This window comes from Panthera tigris, chromosome C1, assembly GCF_018350195.1.
Source record: "Panthera tigris isolate Pti1 chromosome C1, P.tigris_Pti1_mat1.1, whole genome shotgun sequence".
Taxonomy (NCBI): domain Eukaryota; kingdom Metazoa; phylum Chordata; class Mammalia; order Carnivora; family Felidae; genus Panthera; species Panthera tigris.
The window spans coordinates 41,496,876-41,521,947 of record NC_056667.1 but is presented as its reverse complement, the minus strand read 5'-3'; the positions used below and the strand labels follow the sequence as shown (position 1 = coordinate 41,521,947).

General features: G+C 37.0%; 1 protein-coding gene across 3 annotated transcripts; it reads right to left on the bottom strand.

The window, feature by feature from the left end:
- Positions 1 to 3,124: 3,124 nt before the first annotated feature.
- Positions 3,125 to 24,237, bottom strand: BTF3L4 (basic transcription factor 3 like 4). 3 transcript variants are annotated; one of them, XM_007077208.3, is made up of 6 exons: positions 24,098 to 24,237; positions 20,737 to 20,803; positions 17,231 to 17,344; positions 5,176 to 5,377; positions 4,285 to 4,344; positions 3,125 to 3,584 (listed from the first exon to the last, which is right to left on the bottom strand). In XM_007077208.3, the coding sequence occupies exons 2-6, from the start codon at positions 20,788 to 20,790 to the stop codon at positions 3,538 to 3,540; spliced, it is 477 nt and encodes a 158-aa protein (XP_007077270.1). In that variant the 5' UTR covers positions 20,791 to 20,803; positions 24,098 to 24,237; the 3' UTR covers positions 3,125 to 3,537. The 3 variants fall into 3 exon arrangements, with proteins under 3 accessions (XP_007077270.1, XP_042853089.1, XP_042853090.1); XM_042997155.1 differs by lacking the exon at positions 24,098 to 24,237 and adding an exon at positions 23,717 to 23,979; XM_042997156.1 differs by lacking the exon at positions 20,737 to 20,803 and having other exon boundaries at positions 24,098 to 24,228.
- Positions 24,238 to 25,072: the final 835 nt, after the last annotated feature.

Below are 25,072 nucleotides of genomic sequence, written 5' to 3'. Positions count from 1 at the left end.
TGCATTGTAGCAGCCATGTTGTAAAGTTTACAGCGCGGTAGGTAATGGAACTGATCTCCAACTAAAAACCTGTGCATTTCGTGTTACACTATACTATAGTATATACTACACTATACTATACTATACTATACTATACTATAGTATATACTATACTATACTATACTATACTATAGTATATACTATACTATACTATACTATACTATACTATACTATACTATACTATACTAGGTCTTACTATTTATGGGTATATTGCATAGTTAGGTTAAACACTGAATTACAACAAAGAAACAAATCAAAACACCCCAATATGGGTCTTCACAGGAACCTGGTAAGCATATTAAAATTAGTTCAATGGAATCCCACAAATACTAGTTACTTGACAACAAATCAAAGTGCTTGTTGTATTTTTTTAAGTTTATTTATTTTGAGAAAGAGAGAGAGAGAGAGCGTGCGCGAGCACAAGCAGGGGAGGGGCAGAGAGAGAGGGAGGGTCCCATGCAGGCTCCACACTGCCAGTGCAGAGCCCATCATAGGGCTGGGCTCGAACCCACAAACTACGAGATCATGACCTGAGCCAAAACCAAGAGTCAGACACTTGGCCAACTGAGCCACCCAGGCACTCCTTGCTTGATGTAGTCTTAAACCATTACTTAATAGGAAAAATAGGATAAAACAAGTATGGGTCCCAACAATTTACTTCGGGCTTCCCAAGACAGATAAATGAGTAGCTTTACATGATTGGAAAGGACTAATCACAAAAATTAAGACCATGAATGAATTTCTACAGACGTTTCTTTAATTATCCCAAAATTTTAAGGTGAATTTCCCCAGAAAATACTTTTATAGTTATCGCGGCAATAAATACATGACTCTAGTAAAAAGTATACATTTAGTTATGCTTCATGTATTAAAAACTATAGAACTAGTATTTATGCCAAGAACACTATTTACAAAAGTTTCATCCATACTCTTACCTATGCCTACTCACTCTAAAGGCAGGAACATTTCTTTGGATTGAGTCAGGATCTCAATAGGCTTTGTCCAGGAAAGGGGAAGGTTTGAAAATATAAAGCAAAAAAGAATATTGGCTCTTTGCACCCAAGAGAGGCCAGCCATTCAGAGTTGTTGTCAATAGAATAAAAGGAAATACTGACTGGAGCTCCTCTGGGTCAGTAGTTAAAATGTGATCAAAAGGAAAAAGAGCAGTGTGTGTGTGTGTGTGTGTGTGTGTATACATACACACACACACACACACACACACACACACATATATATATATATATACACACACAGTACCATTGTATGTACAGTACCACTGTACCACAGTACAAAAAATGGCCAATACCATTTCATATATATATATGTGTGTGTGTGTGTGTGTGTATAGTTTTATGGATCTTGATAAAAACATAAAACCACTTCCTTGAGAATTTTCAGAAATGAGATTCACCAAACTGCAGGAGCAGAAAAAACGTTAAGATTTAGAAACATCTCACTTTCCTGATGATGAATTTCAGAGCAGTTAGGTCACCTGCCCGAGGTCACACAGTTAATGGCACAGTCTGGACTAGGACCCAAGTTTCCTGACTTCCAGACGAGTGCTCTTTTTTTAAAAATTTGCTATACTATCTCTTATATGTCCTTAACCACTTGGAAGTATCCATAACCCTCTCTGCCCCACAATGTACCCCTTAGGGACAGTCAGAAGAACAGAATTCTGGACTATGTAGAATATTTAGAGCTACTGATGTAACAATGGATGAAACATTATGTCAAATAATGACTAGGCTAAAATTCATCTGAGGGTGCGGAGTAGAGAGGAAATACAAAAGAAGGAAATTCTGTAGACAATAATAAGAGAAGCACAAGAGGAAATATTATCCTCTTTTGTTATTTTATTACTGTTACTTTATTTTGTAGTTAAGTCCATATATTATATAAAACAGAACAGGAAAAATGAACAAATTTATAAAATAAATTGAAGTGTCTGGATGAAAAAAATACAAGAGCTTTGCCTTCTTGTCTATAGATCTCTTGATATGTTGTTGGTCTTGCACTTTAGATATCAAATAAAGATATCTAGCTTGAAACAAAAGCTGATATGCTACAAGGTTAAGCCACAGTTAGTTTGCTGGTAGGCCAGGAAATGACAGGTTTTCTAAATCTTATCCTTAAATATTGGCTATAACAAATGCTGATATGGCAAAATGCAAGCTTTTATCATCAGACAGCAAGAGGGAATCTTGAATTAATGAATGCAACTTACCTCCGAGTCTTCTGAAAGGAGGTGAAAAAATAAATACTGTATTTTACCAGTGTCCCCCCAAAAGCATTACTCTAAGCATGCAGGAGGATGCTGTGAGCAGCTACAACAGTAAGATCCAATCCAGAGGTAGGTTCAAGACCAATAGTAGGAGAGTGGTTGAAGAAATCCTCCTGGGGCCAGTACCATTTCATAGAATGACATTTTGTGCTGGGGAATGAGTCTATGGCCTATCTTGTTCTGACTCAAAAGAACATTCCTCACTTTAACCTTGCTGGAAACAGGTATTTTTGCACCTGCTATTAAGAACAGCTAGTATACAGGATAAGGCTGGCATAAAATTATTTAGCAAGCACATGCTAGCTATTCCAGTTTGAAATCTACCAAACTATAAAATTAACGGGGAAATAAAAAGTTGAAGATGGAGTTGTTGTTTCTCAAGATGGGGGAAAAATGTCTTACAAAAAGAGGGGATTAGGCACTCACTTAACTCTATATGGAGAACATCCTTCTCAGGCTAGGTAGAAGATGAGGAAGAGCATTACCAAAGGCTGACCAGGCCACTGGGAGACCAAAGGGAGAGGGAAAAAGGCATTTAGGAAGAAAGCTAGAAGAAAATCTTCTGGGTCTGACTAGGTAAGTGAATCTAAGGCAACCACACCAAAGATATGCTATCCACTATGCCAACATGGAGCTGGTGGCAAAATATCTCAAGACATTTTAAACCCAGAGAAATGTATGAAAAATATGTTAACCAAGCAAATTAACCAAACTTCCAAGGGTAAAATCTCCTCAGATCTGAAATCCAAGATACTCACTTTTCATTAATTCTCTGCATTATTAGAAAAAAATAAAAAGTAACAAATGTAAAGATTTGTTTTATTTCTACTGGGGGAAGAAGGAGGATAAATAGAACTGTTTTCCAATTTGCTCTCCACTGTATACACACATACCCACACACATACATACACATACACACACCAAAAATACTCCAACAAAAAACAAAACAAAAAACTGAGAATCAAACACCAAAACACCCTCAAACTGCACCAATACTTCGTATTTTGACCAAAAGAATAGATCCTGGGAGGAAGTGCAAAATGCAAAATCAAATGACCGAAAAATGCTGAACAAACAGCATTATTAATATACAAAATATTTATATTACTGAACTAGTAACAGTTGATGTTCTCCATGTCTGTAAAACTTTGGAACCACATAGCTGATTTGTTAAATCTAGTCCATGCCAGCTTCCAAACACCAGAAAAAATTTTTTAGTTAGCTTCATTCTTCGATGCCTCATCAAAATTTTCTACGAGATCTGGAAAAAAATAAAAAAGGAAATGAGTAAAAGATACAAGAAAAAAAAAGTGGTAAATTAAATTCCTAACTTCTAACCCTAATAAAAACAAAATTGTTGCTACTAGAATTAGCCTGAAAACATACAGGACAAGAGGCAGAAATGAACTGGTGGCATTTCACTTATTAATAATGCTTCCTTTATCTGCTTTTTTTTTTTTCTATCTCAAGCAGGCTCCACGCTGAGTGTGGAGCCCAACACAGGGCTCGATCCCACGACCCTGGGATCATGACCTGAGCTGGTATTAAGAGTTGTACGCTCAACCGACTGAGCCACCCAGGCGCCCCTCATTTATCTGTTTTTAAAACAGTAATCCTAACGAAATGTAAGTCTTTTTTTAGTCTATGCAAACTACTAAGGTGAACAGCATTTTTATATGTCAATCATAATTCCCACAGAAATGTAACAATAACTAAGCAAATTTATAATCACAGTGATTCTAATTTAACAAACACAGGTAGCAGAGCTTTGTGTTACAATTTCTGATTCTAAGTTCTAAATGGGAGGGCTTTTTTTCTTTTTCATTAGATGTATCCATATTGTCGTGAATCAGTTTAAATTTATGAGCTTACCATCAACAAAAACTGAAACTCATTATACAATGAATTAAATGTGATAAACAGGCTGCTAAAAATCTTAAAGCTAAAGAAATGTCACTTACCTGGAACATCATCATCCTCCTCATCAATGTCTTCTGGTTTTGGTGCTTTGCTATCCAACACTACGAAAAGTTTATTTTAAAATTAGTCCTGAAGAATAAAGGCCTTCATAGAACACTTGTAATATTTATTCTTTCTGTCTAAATCTTATATAGTTGTTTGGAAAAAGCTAAAGATTGTCTGATCTAATACCATATTTTTTACTTAATAGTAAAATCAAAACTTTAACTTCATTAGGCATATACTAAATATAGCTGGCAATTTCAATGGGTAGTCAAGGTAAAATTTATATGAAAAATGAAATAATTCAGGATGATTTGGAATAAAAACACATTACAGTTAATTTATTCTTTAAATTCCATATGCTCCAAGTCAAAAGTCGATATTCAAGACCTTTTCCATCTCTTTCGGTGTAAGAAAGTATCTAGCTACTGAAATAACAGGTTCTTTGATTTTTAGGGGTGAGAAGACACATTTGAAACCAGGACTATCTTGGAAATTCAGAACTTATGGTTGCTGCACCTATAGTACAATCAACAATATTAAACAAAAATATAGTTCTGTAATAACAGTATCTTCTTGTCATTAGTCAGAAGTGAATAGTAAATATTGTCCATAAAATGTGGTCTGCAGATCCTGGCACCTTCCTTTTAGGTAATTACCTCTCATATCTGTATTACTACTGAAATGTATCTGAATATTCAGTATGCTACACTGCATAATTATTAAAGAAACAAACTCAAAAAATTATGAAACATATAAGCAAAGCAACATTTTTAAAAGTAAAATTTACATGCAAGCAAATCCTTCCAGTATAAAATGGAAAACCTTTTAAATCATTAGGTTCTTTAAACAGAGGTGGAGAAGGAAAGACACTAAACTGAAATACCTACCTTGCCGAGGGAACTGTTCAGCTAACTTCCTAAGACTTGTTAAGCTGTCAGCACCAAGCTGACTTAATATTCCAGGAAGCATTTCTGTGATTGGTTTGGCTTCTGCATGACCAGTAATTGCAAAGGTGTTAGCAGAAAGGGAAGCTTGGACTTTGGGATTGTTGAAATGGATAACTGTCCCATCATCTTTAATCATGTTCACCTGTATGATCACAGAAGCAAAATGTACATCACATATTTGGTACAACTAAAACAGTATCTGTTTAAATAATGATTTAGCCAATTACATTTGGTTTTTTTTTTTTTTTTTTTTTAACAATCCCAAGGTAGTAAGCAGTAGATATGGGTGGAAAAAGACCCTAATGACAAAGTAAAATGGTGCAGGTGGCACAGATTACATTTTATTATAGAATCTAGATTTTAAATTCAAAGACCTCTACTATGAAAAAGAAGTTTATGACCATATTTAAAAAATAATGGAAGTTATCAGTCAAGAACTGCCTTGTTAATGAAATTACCCAGTATCTTAATCAATTTACACTATCAAACTAAATTGGTACAGATACCATTTGGTGGGGTAGCATCTTACTTAGGCAACAGGTTGTAAAGGGGTAATGGCGTATGGTAAAAACAACCCCGGAAGATCCATAAAGAGCATCAGAAATTTAATCAGGTGTTTCACTCCTTTGAATACTTAATAAATTTACAAAAATTTCAACTTGTTCTCACCATGTCACTCTGTGAAAAGGATTTTGTCAGTTCCTCTAACTCCTAAATGTAGCTTCTCAACAACCTTTAATAACCCTTGTAAATGTCAAAGCTCTCCAAACTTGCCTGGCCACCTGAACATGCTTTATCAATTATCAGGAAATCTTTAAAACCATCCTCACATTCTTTCGGTAGCTTTCACCAACATGAATCAACTGTTTCAGATTTGATTTTATCCATTGCCTGGGACTTGCTGAAAAGGAAGGTTAAACATGTGCTATTTAAAATATTTTTCTCTCTCACTCATGTACTTTCTTATTTGTGTTTTAGTGGTGTTAAATTTGTATAAGTTAAAAGTGTAAATAATGTGATTCCACTATGTAGTTGATTCCACTTGGACAAGTTACCTTGGTGGTAACATGCTCATTATATAAAAAGGCTAGGAGAGTTAACTCTTGGCTAATTTAGAAGCATTTCATGATCCATCCAAAAACTACCCTTGTCAAAATCAAGCAGAGATGCTGTGTATTCTCCATGGTCAGTGGAAGTGGGCTTTTCTTCCTCAAAGGTGATCATCACCACTGATAGCATCAGAAAGGAAGGGGAACAAAGGGGCTTCTAAATTTCAGGAAAGACCTGGAACACAGAGAAAATAAAGGCATATCCCCTGGAAAATTATAACTAAGCTCCACAAATAATTTCCCAAATTTTCTCTGACAAAAATTACTATTTGAATTCTTTATCTTTCCCAGTATCGGTATTATACTTAAGGTTCCATTATGCATATTACACACAGTAAGCATTCAATCCAACTGTTCTGAACAAATACCATTATGAGTTAAAAATAATTTATACTGACTTTAGAAAAAGATAAAATTATATAGTTCTGAAGGTATAAGTTTAGGTAGAAAAGTTTTTAATGTTAAAGTGGCTGAAAATTTGGAAGAGGAACGGCTTGAGAAGGAGGTGGCATAGTGGATATGAAATGGGATGTTGTTCTGTATCTATCCTAGAATTACATAATTCTAGTATGGGAAATGAATAAAGATACGGTAGGACTCCATTTTCCAAATCAAGACCAAATCACATAATTTTAATAAAGGATTTCTACAATATTTCCAGGACTGAAAAGTCTGAAATATTAGCATTTGAGATATTTTTTATTTACAGATGTTAAAGTCATAAGAGATTTTGAAATCAATATTGTTCCAAAAGTCATGCCATAAATTTGTTGAACTTAAGAGGTTTTCTAGTTCAAATCTCGTGAGAGAAATAAATACTAAAGGCAAGAGCTCTTGGCTAAGCAAATATTCAGGGATAAATAGTTACATGCAAACCTAGAACTTGAACCTGGGTTCCCAACTTTGTTTAGTTTCCTTCCTATGATGTCATTCTTTTATTTTTTTTAAATGTTTTTAAAGTTTTCACTTTATTTTAATTCAAGTTAACATACAGTGTTATATTAGTTTCAGGTGTACAACATAGTGATTTAACATTTACATACATCACCTGGTGTCCATCATAGCAAGTGCCCTCCTTAATCCCCATCAACTATTTAACCCATCCCCCCATGCACCTCTCTAGTAACTATCAGTTTGCTCTCTATAGTTAAAAGTCTGTTTCTTGGTTGGCCTCTCTCCCTCTGCATGTGTCATTCTCATTCTTAAAATTGTTTATTTGCCTTTAAGAATTCAATTCTTTGGCCCCATGAAAGCTTGCCAGCAATTTATCTCAGAATATAGGCTAAGTGGAGAATGTAAAAGAAAACTGACACAGATATATGGATAATATATATCTTGCTAGCTACAAAACAAGAAGCTAACACAGGGCCAAAAAAAAAAAAATCATGATTTTTCTTCTGTTCAAGCTTCTTTATCAAAGGCTAAATATTAAGTCATATCTTAGTAGTTTAAAATATGCTGAGTTTAGCATGAAAAGCAGGATGAATTCCATCTCAGACTGTAAAACAGAAATAAATTTATAAATGGTTGTTTTAAATGGGGTTGCACAAAAGATGTAGCTTCATGAAGAGAAAGGTCCAGAAAGGGGTGAAGAATTTAGTTAAATTTTTTTAATGTTTTTATTTATTTTTTAGACAGAGAGAGACAGAGCATGAACAGGGGAGGGGCAGAGAGAGAGGGAGACACAGAATCTGAAGCAGGCTCCAGGCTCTGAGCTGTCAGCAAAGAGCCTGATGCGGGGCTCAAACTCATGAGATCTCAAACTGTGAGATCATGACCTGAGCCGAAGTCGGAAGCTCAACCGACTGAGCCACCCAGGCGCCCCAAGTTTAGTTAATCTTAGAATAGAAAATGAAGTACTTTAAGTTAAAGAAGGCCAAAATATTTTATTTCTATCTACCATTCCTTCCTCTCTACTGAGCAAATAACATGATTATATAAGGCTTCTAGACTCAAGCTATTAGAAACTATCAAAGGATGAATTGTTGGGTTGAGCAAGATCAGTTAGACACTTCCCCTACCCTTTTAGAAGCAAAAGAAGGGATTAAGGACCTTGTTAAATTCACAATACAAATTGTACACATTTCATAAGGAGACTTCACCTTTTCCAGTTACCACTGCTTAGTCAGAATAAGTCATACCTAGTCTATATACAGTGTAAAAATAAGGAGCAGACAAGGAAACAAAGACTATTAAATTAGCTACTGTGCCAGCACTCAGGTCCCTTTTCAATCTAACAACCCCTTATGTCAAAATGTTTTTTCCACTTTAACAGGTAGTTTAAGGTAAAGGATGCTACTTGAGCTATGGAGGAAGTAGAATTTTCTTTTTTTGTTGTTTATTTTTGAGAGAGAGAGAGCATACAAGCGAGCAGGGGAGGTGCAAGGGGGGGGATGGGGAGTGGGACAGAGGATCTGAAGCAGGCTCCGTGCTGACAGCAGAGAGCCCAACACAGGGCTGGAACTCACAGTGAGATTACAACTGGAGCCAGAGCCGAAGTCAAACGCTTAACTGACTGAGCCACCCAGGCACCGGGTGGTGCTTGGACAGTACTGATGTGTCTTGTAGTTATTAAAAAATGGTCTCTCATGCCTAGTACATTTACATATGCTGTTTTTACTGTTTAGAACCTTTTTATGCTTCTCCACCTTGCAAATTCTCATTTATCCAAGACTTGAATCAGATGCTTCTTTGTGAAAATTTAAGGTTGTTTATGCACTTTCTGTACTTCATGGGTATTGCAATTATATGGAATTGTCTTGTAGGATAATTGTGTTTGCAAGTCTTTGACCTTACTAGAAGGTAAACATCTTGCCATCAGAGACCATGCCTTACTAGACATAGTATGCCCCTAAGTGTCCAATACATAATAGTCACTCACATTTGCCAAATGAATGAACACCTCCAATACAATTTCAAATCTTGGATACTGTCAGAATTAAACTCCCCAAATGCTAGATGAGGGGTCATCTCAAGTTTTAGAAATAACTCCAGTAGTGGTCTTGATGAAAATGCCCAGAACCTGCTGAGCTGCATCTTTGGCTGGACTTTTCCTATTGTTCTGACTTTTCAGAATCAGCCTGAATGCCTGACAGAATTCAGGGGAATTTTAAGTCATTCCTAGCAACTGCTGGGTGGCCCCATTATGCTGCTATCAAAACCTTAACAACCCTTACCTTTGCTCACCTCTGAGTAGGGCACATATATTAATCACAGTAACCCTTCTAGCTGGTAAATTTGATGCTTTATTCCTACACAGCAGTAAATTGTTATGGCTCTAGGAGACTCACAAAGTTATACTTGACTCTACATCTCTTGCTGACAATTGCCCTCACAGTTCAGAAAGGAAGCTTAAATTCTTCCTTTTTTTTTTTTTTTTTTTTGTATCCAAGTCCCCACTAGGTCAGGTAGTTGCACTTCTGAGAATTGACAACTGTCTTAAAAATCAAGTTTTTCTGCTACTCCTTCCTGTATGTAGTAGGATTTATATATTTATTTTTAAGATTTTAATTTCAAGTCATTGCCACATACAACATGGGGCTCAAACTCAGAACCCAGAGATCAAGAGTCGCATGCTTTACTGACTGAGCCAGCCAGCTGCCCCTGTAGTCGCATTTAAATGTTTATCAGGTAATTCACCCTTTATTGCCTTCCTCCTATATCTTAATAAGGTGAAATAGTAAACATTTTAAGAAGAGGACACACAAGTGTGGGGTTTTGTGAGGCTAAGGGATATACCAGTTTGAAGATTATGGGCTTGGGGCGCACTCTCATAAATCAGTATCTTTCACATTCAATGCTTCTAAGCTCAGCACCTGCTTATTTCTAAAGCATAATATGAAGCATAACCTACTATTGTTGATATGAGCTAAAGCTAACAGCTGTCATTAAACTGTATGATAAGCTAGGATCATTTTCTCTTATGTTCTGGTGGCAAGAGTCTGATGAGATGGGATTCTCCACAGCTATGCTATAGAGTAAGATGGCATAACCTTTTTGAAAAGCAATTTGGCAACATGGATGAAGAATTCTAAAATGTTCATGCTTGTTCAGCCAGTAACTACATTTCCAAGAATCTCTCTGAAGGAAATCAGAGATGAAGATACATATTATGTATATTGAAGTCCAACATATGGTTCTCTTATTATGAAAGCATTTAATGTACTATAAATTAAGAAATACTAAATAGCGGTATATCCATTTACTGAATATATGTAGACATCTACAGTGATGATTAAGAAGAGTTTTTTAATGATATGAAACAATTTTTATGATATAATGCTACTTGGGAAAAAAAAGATTCCAAATTGTGCTTCCAGCTGTAGTCTCAAATATGTTAAAAATATATGCATATAAAGATGGGAAAGAAATGTAAAACTAATAGTAGACCCTTCTGGGTAGTGGGATTATGATTGAATGTTAACATTCTTCATATTTTCTATATACCTGTAATTTTCTACAATGATAATATATTTTCATATTGGAGGGGGGAAGCTATTTCAAAATCAGAAAATGTTCACCAACAGATGAATGGATATATGTGGTATTATCCAAACAATAGAATATTATTTGGCTATAAAAGGAGTGAAGTTCTGATACATGCTAAAATGTGGATGAACCTTGAAAACATTATGCTAAGTGAAGTAAGCCAGATACGAAAGGACAAATATTATATTACATGAAATAACTACAAGAGGCAAATCCACAGAGACAAAAAGTAGGTTAGAGGTTATCAGGGGCTGGGGAAGAGGGGATGGAAAGTTACTGCTTAATGAGTATAGAGTTTCTGTTTGGGATGATGAAAAATTCTGGAAATAAATAATGATGGTAGTTGAGTAACAGTGTGACTGTAATTAGTGCCACTGAATTGTACTTAAAAATGGTTAAAGTGGCAAATTTTATGTTATATTTTACCATAATAAAAAAAGTAGTAAAAAACAAAACACAAACCCAAAAAGCAGGATCTTAAAAGATAAAGTAAGGCTGCTATGGAATAAGGTGAATGGGACATGGTGCTTCCCTTTTACTCTCCGGTACCCAGAGCTGTCCACCAATTGGTATCTGAGGCTCTAGTTGGAGGGAGAAGAAATTGTAGTGTAGAGTCACCAATAACTTTAGGTCTTCCTTTGGTACAAGTGGTTCAGGAAAAGTAAGACTCAGGAAGAAGAAAATATAAACAGTAACACTTATGTGTACAATTACAAAATCTACATTTCTTAGCCTTATGTGTTCTCCTGAGCTCCAGTTTCCTATGACTACCTTTTTAAAAAAAATTTTTTTAAGTAATCTCTATGCCCAACGTGGGGCTTGAACTCACAACCCTAAGATCAAGCGTCACATGCTCCACCAACTGAGCCAGCCAGGTACCCCAATGGCTAACTTCTTGAGAACAATTCCATCTCAATAATCAGTATCCCTTAAACTTAATAGACCCCAAACAAATTCATCATGGGAGCTAGCATGCTACAGACTATAAAATGATAAATAAACACAATCCCTGCTGTTAAGACTCTTATAATCTGGGGAGGGAGGGGCGGGGGGATGACACTAATTGGTGGTTAATAAGTAACCATTATATCCCACAATATGAGGTTGTCATAATAAATGTATTATAGCAGAGCAATTTAAGGTAAGGGCAGTGGAAGTATAGAGAAAAGGGTTGATTAATTATGCCTGGAAAGACAGGAAACGTTTCATAGAGGCAGAATTATATCCTAGGTACAAGAGAAGATGTCCTCTGAACATAAAACTCTACAAAAGCAACTAGGCCATCTGAATCTGAAATTCAGATTTTTGGTGATGTTTCTTACCAAATAAATCTGATAAAATTAATCATTTCCAAGAAATGCAACAGATCCCACTGTTTGATAGATTTAGGTTATCAGATGAAGACAGGTCACTATATTCAACCAGAATACCAAATAAGAAGCACATCCAAATACCTTCAAATGTCATAGAATATAAACCATTTTTAGAAATTTAGTCCTGGGTTATAAATCTTTTGGAGTCTGCCTAGGAATTCCCTCCAAAAACCTGGTTATTTACTTGGTTTTTGTATGAGACAGTCTCTGACACTCCCCTGCCCCTTACTTTTTGACAGCTGTGTATTTCTTTTTGGTAACATGTAAAAGAGATCTATAGATGACTAATTTATTACACCAAATCAATAAACTAGTGAATACATAAAAGACAAGAGATTCATAATCCAAACAGTCCTTCAGTTTTTAAAGTTTCTGAAGACATAAATTAAGCTTTGAGGGGGGGAAATCGCCAACACCAACAGCTTAGAAAGTAAGATTAAAACTTTACTTGGCAGAAGTACATTCCATGAGTTTTTGGAACCCACCGTCAATCTTCCTCTTCCCCACCCAACAAACTGAGTACTTTCTACTTGTTTGATGTTTTGAATGTCTAAGTACAGAAAACATAGTAATATTATTTTTGTTCTACAATAATGACAGTGGTGTCTTATCTTTTTGAAAGTTTTTATCTGCTTTTCTTAAACTGCCAAAAAACAAAAAGACAGCATATTCCTCACAGTTCAGCACTTTTTTTTTTTTTAATGTTTATTTTGAGAGACAGAGAGAGAGGGAGAGAGAGAGAGAGAGGAAGAGGGAGAGAGAGAATCCCAAACAGGCTCTGTGCTCTCATCACAGAGTCTGACATGGGGCTCATTCTCATGACCACAAAATCAGGACCTGAGCCAAAATCCAGATCAGATACTTAACAGACTGAGCCGCCCAGGTGCCCCCTTGCATTGTTTTTATTTTAACAGTAAACTCTATAGTTTACTGTTTATGAGTTCAAGCCCTGCATTGGGCTCTGCGCTGACAGTGCAGAGGCTGCTCAGGATTCTCTCTGTGCCTGCCCTCATCCCCTCTGTCTCTCTTTTTCTCTCAAAATACATAAACTTCTTAAAAAATAATAATAAAGTAAAATCTACACCCAAAGTGGAGCTCGAGTCACACGTTCTACTGACTAAGCCAGCCAGGCACCCCGGAGTTCAGCACTTTGAAACAAGTTTCAAACATTGTTTGAAACTAATGAAACTAAAGATAACAAAATTGTAATCAGTAATGTGTTTCTTCTATTCTAAGATAGATTTTTTTCACATCTTTGTGTTTCTGAAAACTTCTGTACATGTTTTCATGTTTACATTGAATGCAGTAGTTTCTTTTCTCCCTCTGAAGAGCTGTTTTTAAACCCAGTATGTGTCATCATTTTGTTTAAAAAATTTTCTTGAAAAAAACTCTACTTTAAATATAGTAACAAAAAACATGATGTTTGAGGCAAACCATGTTATATATAGTAAACTAGATATTCCTACACAAAATCTGCAAAGTGTTATATAAAGTACGAATATTTTAGTTCTCAAAAAATCAATTTTAGAAAGAGGGAGAAGTACGAGAAAAGTAAAACTCCTTCCCATCTTAGGTTCAAATACTCAGAAATTTTATACCTGTTACCTTGCATTGTTAATTATTTTTATACATATTTTCTCTGTATAATTAGTCTGTGAGGGCTGGAATACATCTCTCTCTCTCTCTCACACACACACACACACACACACACACACACACACACACACACACAGGGTAGGGGTGCAATGAAAGTAGTAATGCTTATTATGTAGCATTAATTTTCTGTGAAATGTTTTGGAGCTATGACTCCTCAAAAGGTTAGAATTGCATCAGTAGTACCAACAAAAAGGAATTCACACTGCAATTTAATAAATGCTATAATGAAAGTATATTATATAAAAGTATATTATGTAAAATAAAAGTATGTTACGAAGGCACATAGGAAAGGCATCTAACCCTTCTTTACACAAGTGTATATGGGTGCTAACAAGAAGGTTTCTGGAAGAAATAATGTCTGCATTAAAACCTGAAAAAAAGAGAAACAGCAATGTCCTTGGAAATACTGTTGGGGATTTATCTGTTATGGTGTAACTAATGAATTCTCCATGGTAGGTGCTCAATATTACAGGGCATAAGGTGGGAAGGGGGTGGGTGTTGATGGACAGGGAGATAGGAGGAGAGGAAAAGGCCAAGAGTGGATATAAGAAAGTACAACTAAAAAGACCAAAAGCAGGATAAATTGATGAACAGAATGAACTCTGGTTTTAACACACTTTAGTTCAAATCTGGAATCCAATACTTACTAGCTATGTGATCTTGGGCAGGTACCTAATTCTGTCTCAGCTTTCTCATCTGTAGCCAACAACAACTGATTCAAAGAGATATTCTGAAGCTGAAATGGGATAATTTGTATTTGTCTAGTTAACCAATTAGTTTCCCTACTAGATCATAATAAGTTCCACTACTGCCTAGCAAGTCCTTGGCAAAATGTTTGGCACACAGTAGATGTTCACTAAGTGTTGACTATCATTAAATATTTTATTAAGAAAATTTCAACTGCAGTAATACCATCAACTCAGCACAGCATTGTAACAAGTTTAGCTGTATACTGAAAAAATCAAAACTGTTAGTTGACTGATTTCCTTATTTTATTATAAAACATTTATAAAATTAATGCTATCCAACCATGAAAAGTTTTATTAATTATAAGAACCATAAAGTGTCCCAAATCTGAACAAAAACAAACATTTAGAAAAACATGCCCTTGAGGGTGCCTGGGTGGCTCAGTCAGTTAAGCATCTGACTCTAGATTTCAGCTCAGGTCACGATCTCATGGTTTGTGGGATGTAGCCCTGCATCAGGCTCTGGACAGTAAGGAGACTGCTTGGGATTCACTCTCTCCCTCTCTCTGCCCCTCCCCTGCTCACACTCTCTCTCTCAAAATAAACTTAAAAAAAAAAAAAAAAGACAAACATGCCCTTGGAGATATTACACAGTTAAATCTATACATCATGGCGGTATAAATGGAATCTTTTCCTCTCTAAAGAGTTATTTTTCAACCAAGGGTGACTTTGTCCCCCAGGGAATATGACAAAGTCTGAAGATATTTTTGGTTGTCATATCTGGGGGGAGGGTTTGGGGGGGGCTTACTGGTATCTAATGGGTATAGGCCAGGGATGCTGCTAAACATCCTCCAATGCACAGGACAGTTCCCTCAATAAAGAATTGTCTGATTTAAAATATCAGTAGTGCTGAAGTGGTGGGGTGGGGTGGGTGGTAGTTGGAGAGTAGAAATGTAGGCGAAGACGGAAGACTGCCAAAACACTTATAAATTCAAGTTGTTTAGGTTTAACATTATTAGAGTTATTGTCTATTATTGCAGCTTATTGTGTATTTTTTTTTTTAGAAAAAAAGACAGCAAGCTGGGGAGAGGGGCAGAAGGAGAGAGAATCTTTTTTTTTTTCATTAAAAAATTTTTTTTATACATTTATTTTTGAGAGAGAGAGAGAGAGAGACACACACACAAAGCATGAGTGGGGGAGGGGCAGAGAGAGAGGGAGACACAGAATCCAAAGCAGGCTCCAGGCTCCAAGCTGTCAGCACAGAGCCCAACGTGGGGCTCGAACCCACAAACCATGAGATCATGACCTGAGCTGAAGTCGGATGCTCCACCAACTGAGCCACCCAGGTGCCCCTAGGAGAGAATCTTAAGCAGATTCCATGCTCAGTGCGGAGCCTGATGTGGGCCTTGATCTCACAACTGTAAGATCATGACCTGAGCCGAAATCAAGAGTTGGACGCTTAACCAACTGAGCCACCCAGGCACCCCACAAATTGTTCTTTTTTACCAAGCTTTAGATTTTTTAAGAGAGGCTGAGATTTTTTTTCTCTCATATATACCCCAGATAAAGAGAATGATCTCTCTGAAAATTATTTTAGGTCAATAAAGATATATAAAAGTTTTTAATAACTCAGAAGGAAAAATGCATATAAAATGCTTAATTTCAAGACTTGCAAATGAAGTTCTTATCTTTATCAGAGTAAGAATGCACAGGCACATCAAGCTAAAAGGAAAAAAAGATACATGTGGCTTACATTTTCTACTACTTCAGTATACTAATTTTGAAAGTACAATGCAGAATTAAATAGTGTAGTAATATTTATTCATACATGCATATTAGAAGGAACATGTGGCCATTTCACTGCCTTTTCTTTGGTACTCTGCTATTTCTTAGTGATCCTTGACTCCACATTATTTCTGATCTGTTTTACAGCACGTGTGCATTAACAATCTGTTAAAAATTGTGGGGTGGTACCATACAAAGTAATGATATCATTAAGTATAATTTAAACATTCAATGTAATTTATGGCAGTGAAAATTTAAACATTGATTACTATGGGAAATGAATCATCAGGCAGAAGTGACTCTAGATGGTAACAGATCACAAATAGTTGATGTTATCATCATTTTTCTTGAGTATCTTTTGAAATAACATCAGTCTTTGGTTTCATATTTGAGAAAAGCAGTATCACCAACATATAATAAAATGATTTAAAAAATGTAGCCAATAATTTCTGGAAAGGGTCTAATAAGAAATCCAATCCATGAAAGGCTATTACTAGAGCTTCTTGGCTGAGGTAATTAAAGAGATATTGTTGAGTAGAAAGGTGCTCTTATGGGAAAAAAGTCCACCTTATTTGAAGAAATCTTGGAGTTTCTTTATTTCTATATTATTAGAAAAAAATGTTACTTTGCATGAAAATTCAAGAGTAGTTCCATAATTTTGTCATATGTGCAAATTCTGAGTCCAAAAAGTATGATAAATTCCTTAACCGTCCACTAAAATTATTTTTTTACAATCAGCCATTTTTATACAATCGGCAAATTCAACAGCTAGTTCTTCAAAGCTACCTGAGTGACAACATCAGATTCTTCTAAGCTGATATTTTACATTCAAAAAGTGTGGATATTTGTGAATGTGCCATATGTCCACACAATTTAACAATTTACAAAATGACCGTACCTCTTCAATACCAGCTATATTATTCACAGCCAGTTTTTTTAGAGAACTCTGAAGTTTTTTGTCATCAGCTGTAGCTGTTCTATGTACCACCTTCTTCTTTCTGCGAGCTGTACCCTGAAAAATAACCAAACAGAAGTGTTAAGATGCTTGCATCTGGTAACCGCAGTCACATAACTTCCTATTCTAATTAAAATCCATGTAAGAAATTGCTGACTTAATAGTAACAACTAAGAAGACTTTTCAGAATTGTGATTGTCAACCTAACCCAGATTTCTGAGGGTCAGTTCTAGCCAGTTCTTATTCTCTAAATATCCATTTATCATTTCAATGTTTCAAAAGTTTTCTAATAAAAATAATTTATAACTTCAAGGTAATTTAGTGTTTTATAACAACTTCCAAACATTACAAGGAATGTTTTTTTACAGTACCTACCACCCCCTGACAATAAAATTAAGTCTAAAGATATTCTGAAATTTTGAAGATTCTGACATAATTAAGCATCAAATTTCTACTATATGACTGTTGTAGATTCCTAGAATCTAGGAATGAAAAAGACAAAGTTCTTACTTCAAGGAGCATACATGAGAGGGAAAAGTCAATAAATACATAAACAAATCAGATCCTTTCAAATGGGATAAGGGTAGTAAGGGGAAAAAAAACAGTGATAAGAATATTTATTGGGTGAGGGCAAAGCACTATTTTATTAGAATGTTCAGTGAAGAGGTGACATTATGAGCTGAGACCCATGGGAAGATCTAGGGGAAGAGTGATTCAAGCAGAATGAAACAAGAGTGAACCTATTGTTTCTACAGAGAGAAAGCAGGTCAGTTATGGCTAGAGCAGAATGAACAAAGGAGGAGGAGGAAAATGCAGTCAGAAAGACAGGCAAGGGCCAAATCATGTAGCCTAGAATGCCATGGGCAGCAGGTGGATTTTATTCTGATTGCAATAGGAAGGTTTTAAGCATGGGAATGATTTGATCTCATTTATGATTTTTATTATGATTTTTACAGATGACTGAAGTTGCTGTAGAAAATGGACTACAATGAGATCAATCAGGAAGCTACTGTAGCAGTCTTGACGAGAGATGAGGGTTCTGGCAATGGAGATGGTGAGATCTTAGACTGTCAGAAGAACCAACATACTAATAGACCGGATGTGGGATATGAGGAAAAAAGGAATCTAGAATGATGCTTAGAAATTTGGCCTGAGCAAATAGGTTGAAAATTACACTATTCACAAAGACAGAAAGAGCTCATTTCTAAATGGATACTTCGAAACTCTTAATATAGATTTCCATTGAAAAGTTATTTAAAATAATGGATTAAATTCCTGGGCCAGTTTACAAAAATGTAACCTACAGCAAAAATAAAACATTACCAAAAGAAGCCTATGTCTTGAGGGCTAAATCTTTCTGACACCTGGCAGGAGTAAGGGGAAAGGAAGAGAGATTTCATTCTCTGGGTAGTTCCCGCAGTACTCAGGGAACCAGCCTTATACAGTAGGCAGGGACTACCGTCTCAGCAATGCTGATGGGAGTGAAAGAGAGCTCTGTGAGTAGCAGCAGAGGATGTGACAAAATCCAGTTGCTGGAGGATGGACTAGGAGGACTATTTTCATAGATCCTCGTTTATTTGTGAAACATTCCTGACTCAGGGAAAGCTCAATCGCTTGCTCAAATGAAATGATCCTCAGTACCTCAAATTCAATATGTCTAAAAGCTTACCAGTCCACCAAACTATTCTTCCTAGATTTGTAGCTGGTAGTACCACCATATATTTAGTCTTTAAAACAAGAAATCTGGGGGTCATCCCTCCTCTGTATTCTGAGTCATGTCAATTCCAACTCCTAAATTTGTGTTCCATATACTACAGCAGCAGCCTTTCAATTGTTCTCCTCTATGCCAGACTTCTATTTCATTTCCATTTTCCATGTTGCTAGCACCTACCTTTCTAAAATGACTATTCTTCTTAAAATCTTTCAATAGTTGCCCCTTGCCTATAGGATAAAATCCTAACCTCCTTAATATGGCATATAAGACTATGATTACCTGGTTGTTTAGTTTCCTATCATTCTTTATCCATTGGATAGTCTAAACTCTAACTGTACCAAACTAAAACAAGCCATTCCATTAAGCACCATGTTATCTCAGCATCTTAGGTGCCTTAGCATGTATGAGAATAACAATCCCCTCGTCACCTCACACCCTCACCCTCACCAGTCTACCTAGTGATAAATTCTTGTTTGTTTTCCAAATCTCGGCTCAGTGATGACTTCCTTGTCCCTCCTAGGCAAAAGCACCTTGTACTTCATTTTAACATTTACTACCCAGTAGTGTAACTGTGAGCACGTCTCTCTTCCAAGCTTAGCTATGTCAAGAGAAGAAAACCCTGACTAGGTTATCTACTATGTGCCAAGCACATAGTAGGTGCTCAGTAAACTAGTTAAATGAATGAATGTATGAACCATCTCGTTTAAAATGTGTAACGGTGAGATGCTGCATCAAGCTCTTCCAGGTATATTCTATGGTTCCTGAATATCCCTAGTTTTTTCATTTGTACATTGCATTAGACTTGATGCTACCATGTGACTACTTTAGTTACATGAGTATGTTAATATGACTCCAGAGTCCTATACCTGTGTCACTATGGAAGAAGGAGAAAGTACTAGTCACTTCTTTCCTTCCCCTTTTATCTCCATTCTTAGGAGTTGTGGTAATCATCAAAGTAAATGACAGGTAGAGTTGCTACATAGTGTCCTACCTACCGCCTTCCAGGTCTGAGCTAAGTACTATTTCTTTTCCTTTTACAAATATTGTACTAGGCAGACATAAGGGCAGAGTATTCTTCTTAAGCCTGGGGCAAGAGCTGAAGGGAATCAAAGATTCTCAGAACAAGCTTTTCTTTGGGCTTCAAAATACATGGAATAAGAATGTTCATGCTTATATTGACCAACAAAGAACAGACAGGAATTTGGGAGGAAAACCCAGCAATGAAAAAAGTATAATCAGTCTGAGCATCTCCAGTTAAACCACTTATAAGCCTAACTGTACAAATAGGTGTATCCAGTCAAGATAAGGTAACCTCAACATCTGGGATGCCCTGTAAATGAGTCTAACATAATAATAGCTCTCATTTACTAAGTATCTATTCTGTGCCAGATAGGTGTTTTATAAGTATTACTCTAATATTTAGATGTATCTTATGCAGGATTTTTTCTATTTTGCACATGCGAAAATGGAAGCTTAACAAGGTTGGGTAACTTGTTCATGTCACATAACTACCAGATGTTAAGAGGATTCAAACAAAGGTGGCTATTAACATTGCACCACCAGAGAGAGAAGTCTTCTAGTTACCTATATTAAATCTAGACAAGTTTTTTCAAATTGGAATGTGGTTTGATCTTGATTATTGAAAAGATTTTAGATTTTCAATGACCACAAATCCAAAATAATACTACTTTCTGATAATACATTTTCCTATCAATTTTTCTTATGCCACACTCACCTTGCCCCCTATCCGGACCTGAGCCTGAAGTTTGGCTAACTTTTCTTGATTCATGCTGTTGGTAAATCTAGGGGGGGAAAAATACATTTGTTAAAATCACTGTTTTACCAAAATAAAATAACTGTTTATGCAACAGTACCTTCTGGTTCACTAGGCTTGCAATAGGCATTACCACTGTGATCATATTAATACTGTCTATATAGTCTTAATAAATATTAATAACTTGTTCTCGCTTCATAAACCAGATATTAAGAGAATGAAAATTAAATAAAACCACCAGGGAGTCAAATACACAAACATAAAATAGAATAGGATTCAAAGTTACCTATTTGAGGATCCCTCCTTAAATGCATAATTCAGTTCTTGGGCATTCAGTAAAACCTAACCAATTAGAAAATCTCTATAGACAAGCCAGTTTTTCCCCCAAAGGTTTTTACAACAGAGAGCAGTTACGAAATGTTACCAGCACAACCTTTAAGTAGATTTTTTTCTGTCAAATAATAAATGAGCCATAAATAACCTTGTGCCCATAAATAGAAAACAAAAAAAAAAAAAAAAAGAAGAAGAAGAAGAAAAAGCAGGACAAAGAAGAAATTCAACAATAGGCTCTCTAGCTGTCAAGATATGAGGGAGTCACATCTTCTATTCAAGGTCAGATGGTATGTTAATAACAGGAAAAGAGAGCCAGATTTTCAGACATTAAGCACTTCAGCAGCCCTTTCCACAGAGTTCATTCAATACCTTGCACTGATATAGTATGTCAGACTTGTCAAGATATTCTTGCACACTGGGTAAAATTCCTCACTGCACAATTTGACAAAAACATCTCTGCTACATTAATACTAAATTTTTGTGAGTGCTTAGTGGGGAGGAGAGTCTTAGAAATAGCTTTTTTAAGGCCAATTTTGATTTTGAAAACTCTTAAGAAAATTATAAAGCCATAAAACCTAATCTGGTCAGTGATATTCCTGACTAGAGAAAAAAAGTTAAGTTTATAATGGGTTGTAACATTCCACACTATATAAACAAATAAAAGCCAAGGTTAAAAGTCTTGTTTTACTTGTTCTGTGGAACAACAGATCATTACCAAGATGTGAGAGAGGGAATAAAGGCTGTTCTCAAACCTTTTTTGGCCAATTCTCTAACCTCTTTATAATTATCATTCACATGAAAAAGATAATGTCTTCATTTGAGAGATGAAAGAGAATAAAGATTATATAAGTACTAATTGTTCTGTTTTCTGACACTACTGGAGCACTAACCTGTGTGTGTGTGTGTGTGTATACATATATATATACATACATACACACATACATACATACATACATACATGCATGCTTCAAGGCCAAATAAAGTCCAGTTCCCAAATAACATTCAGAATTTATAGTTCCTCAATCTTTACTCAGCACTGTATCACAATGCTCAAGCAGCTAAAAACACGCTGTTAACAGGAGGAGTACAAAGCCAGAAGGCTTAGGTGTAGGTCAATCTCAACTCTGCCAGACTTAATTAAATTTGCTGATGCAAATCCCAATGTCTATACTCAATATCCATAGAAGAGGACCAATATTCACTTTTCTCAAAGGAATGTGGCCATGAAAGTATAGTGAACTTAGTATAGAGCCTAAGGAATTTTTTTTTTTTTTTTTACAAAAAAGGGAGGAAGTGAAAATATTAGAACTAGATACAATGTAAACCTTAGGGGCTCTTCTGCATTTTGAAGTAACAATCCCCAAGAAAAGAGATGGAAAACAAGAGAATGAAGTCAAGATAAAGAGTCTTGACTTGTTTGAAACAAAAGCAAAAACAAAATTAACTCTTTACATCAATGTGTTGATGAAAGAACAGATTTCCATTCCAGGTAATCAGTGTAACAGAAAACTTGTTCCCAAGAATTATCTCAGAGAAAAAGCATTTTAGGGAGGTTCTCAAAGGGGAAGGGGAGAAAGAAAGATGGTCCTTTGTCTATTAGCAGGTTGGGGTATGTGGAATTGAAGGAGAAAAGAGGACTGGACTCAGTCTATGAGAGATGAGGTGTTAAGCTCAGAATCTGGACTAGACCTCAAAGATCACCTGGCTTAATTCCCTATTCTTCGACCAACCTTTACTTCATTGTACCCATTATTCCTGTCTTGTATGTGAGGCCATCTCAAATACCTGCAAGCAGCAGCGGGTATAAAAAAATTATGAACAAATAAAACAGTTCACCTCCCTCCTAATTTAACAGATTTGGAAATGAAGGTCCAGAAGGGACAAGTCACTTCCTAGACCCAAAAGGAAGAACTTCCTAAGAACATAAATTACTGCGTTCTTCCTTGGGGATCCTAGGATCAGTTAGCCCTTTACTCAAGGACTCAAGAAAAGTGTAAATAATGAGGTTCTGATCAATATTTATTGAGTGCCTAAGTTCCAAGCATTATGCTAGGCACTTTCTTTTTGTTTACACAGATAAAATAATTTCAATCCTTTGTCCTGACTTTTTATTATGTGGGGTTCCTCTAACAGAGGCACAAGTTTTGTAATCAAAAGGATCAAGGTTCTACCCCTTAAGACTTCAGAAAGGTATTTTACTTTCTGAACTTGTGTTCGTTCTGTATTAGAAAAGGTTTAACACTACACAATTCACAGGGCTGTTTTAAAGGTTAAAGGTTAAGTTAACAAGCACAGGGTACGGTTCACAGTATATATTCAAAAACTGGTAACTATTGTTACCACTCCCGAGGGAACATCTATGGTATAAGTGAAAGAACGTGGGAACGGAAGTTGAAACCGCCATTCACTAGCTGTGTAACAGGGTGCCCGTCGGTCAATCATCTGTTTCCTGACAGCCTACTATGCATCAGGCAGTTTGATGGGGCTATCGAGATGGACAAGGCAATGTCTCAGAGAGGGAATCAGAATTGTAAATACTGCCATTGCGAGGTGAACAGAGCTGCAACGGAATTCAGTCCCAAGCGCTTGGGGGCCGGGGGCTGCTAACCTCAGTTTCCCTATCTGTAGAGTGGGACGACCAAACGAGATGACAACAGATAGGCTGTTGTCACAGCATTGTTGTTGTGAATAGAGTAACAGGAGAGAGGCGGGGGTAACCCGCCTCCTGGGACTGGATCTGGGAGGCAACACCGCGGGTCCCCGCTCGCCCCCATAGGGGGCGATGGTGCTGGGGACCTTCCCTCAGGTGCCGACCCCCAGCTGCGCCGCCGGTAACCGACAAGCCAAACCAGCCGCCTCCGCCCCCACTCGGCCCGCCACGGCGGAAGTGGCAGCCCGAATGGTTGGCGGGTGTCGGAAAAAGAGGGCGGGGGGAGACCGTGCGCAGCGGCCTATGGCCGTGGAGTGGCGGGACCGCCGGGGGTCTCACCTGAAGCAGGGAGGGTCCTCCAACAACAGCACGCGGCAAGAGCAAGATGGCTGCCTCAGTCGAGACAGAGAAAGACGACGGCAGCAGCGGCGGCGGGAGCGGGGCCCACGTGACACAACCGGCTCCGCCTCTCTTTCTCTCTCACCAGAGCAGCCTATCGTGGAGAGCGCATATACGAACTACAAAACCCAGCCTGCTCTGCGCCTGCCAATAGAAATGCGGCAGGTGCAGGTGGCCGCACTGCATTCTGGAGCCTGCAGTCTCCCGAGGATTCCATTGTGCCTACAATTTTGTAAGGGTACTAATAAAAAAGAGGTGTGTATTTTTGTTTGAGGGTGTACTTTTGTCTCATGTCTTTCACTACTCATTAAGTACGCACTGTCGGAGTCAACTAGTGCGGACTCACTAGTGTATTGATTCAACTAGCTTCTGGGAGGAGAGACGGGAAATTTTACCGTTTGTTATGTAAATCAGAGGAAAACTTGAGGAGAAATACTCAACCCACAAAGTTTAAAAACAAGTCAAGTAGATTTAACCAGAAGAAGTTTTACGCTTTAAATGTCTGCAGTGACTTTTGTCCTCGTTCCCTGAAGATCTGGGTCAGTTTTGCAATAAGGGATTCGAAATTTGGTTTTCTGGGAGCTTGCATCGGTTGGTTGCATCATCCCAGAGTGGACGAATTGCGGCTGCAAGGAAAAATAAGGTCCAGCGCTGCTTCTCCAGCAGGAAGGGGCATTCTTGCAAGGCACGAGACAATACACTGCAGAACAGGTTTGCCAGGTCTCCTCGTGACCAGAGCAGGAACCTAAGAATGAAATCGCGTAGTCTAGGTTTTTGGGGTTTTTTTGTTTTGTTTTGTTTTGCGGAGGAGGAAAGGGGAGGCCAATGGGCAACGCGCCCACTGTAGGGAGCAGCTGACTTCACCGATCAATAATTCGCGTTGTGAATATTAAGTGCAGCGGTTCTTGGGGGGAG

Excerpts from the sequence above, each read along its gene's own strand:
- BTF3L4 (XM_007077208.3), bottom strand. The coding sequence starts at position 20,790 with ATGAATCAAGAAAAGTTAGCCAAACTTCAGGCTCAGGTCCGGATAGGG. Across the intron at positions 17,345-20,736 it reads AGGTCCGGATAGGGGGCAAG|GGTACAGCTCGCAGAAAGAA; the intron begins GTGAGTGTGGCA and ends GTTATTTTTCAG. Across the intron at positions 5,378-17,230 it reads ATATAGCTGGTATTGAAGAG|GTGAACATGATTAAAGATGA; the intron begins GTACGGTCATTT and ends GTGATCATACAG.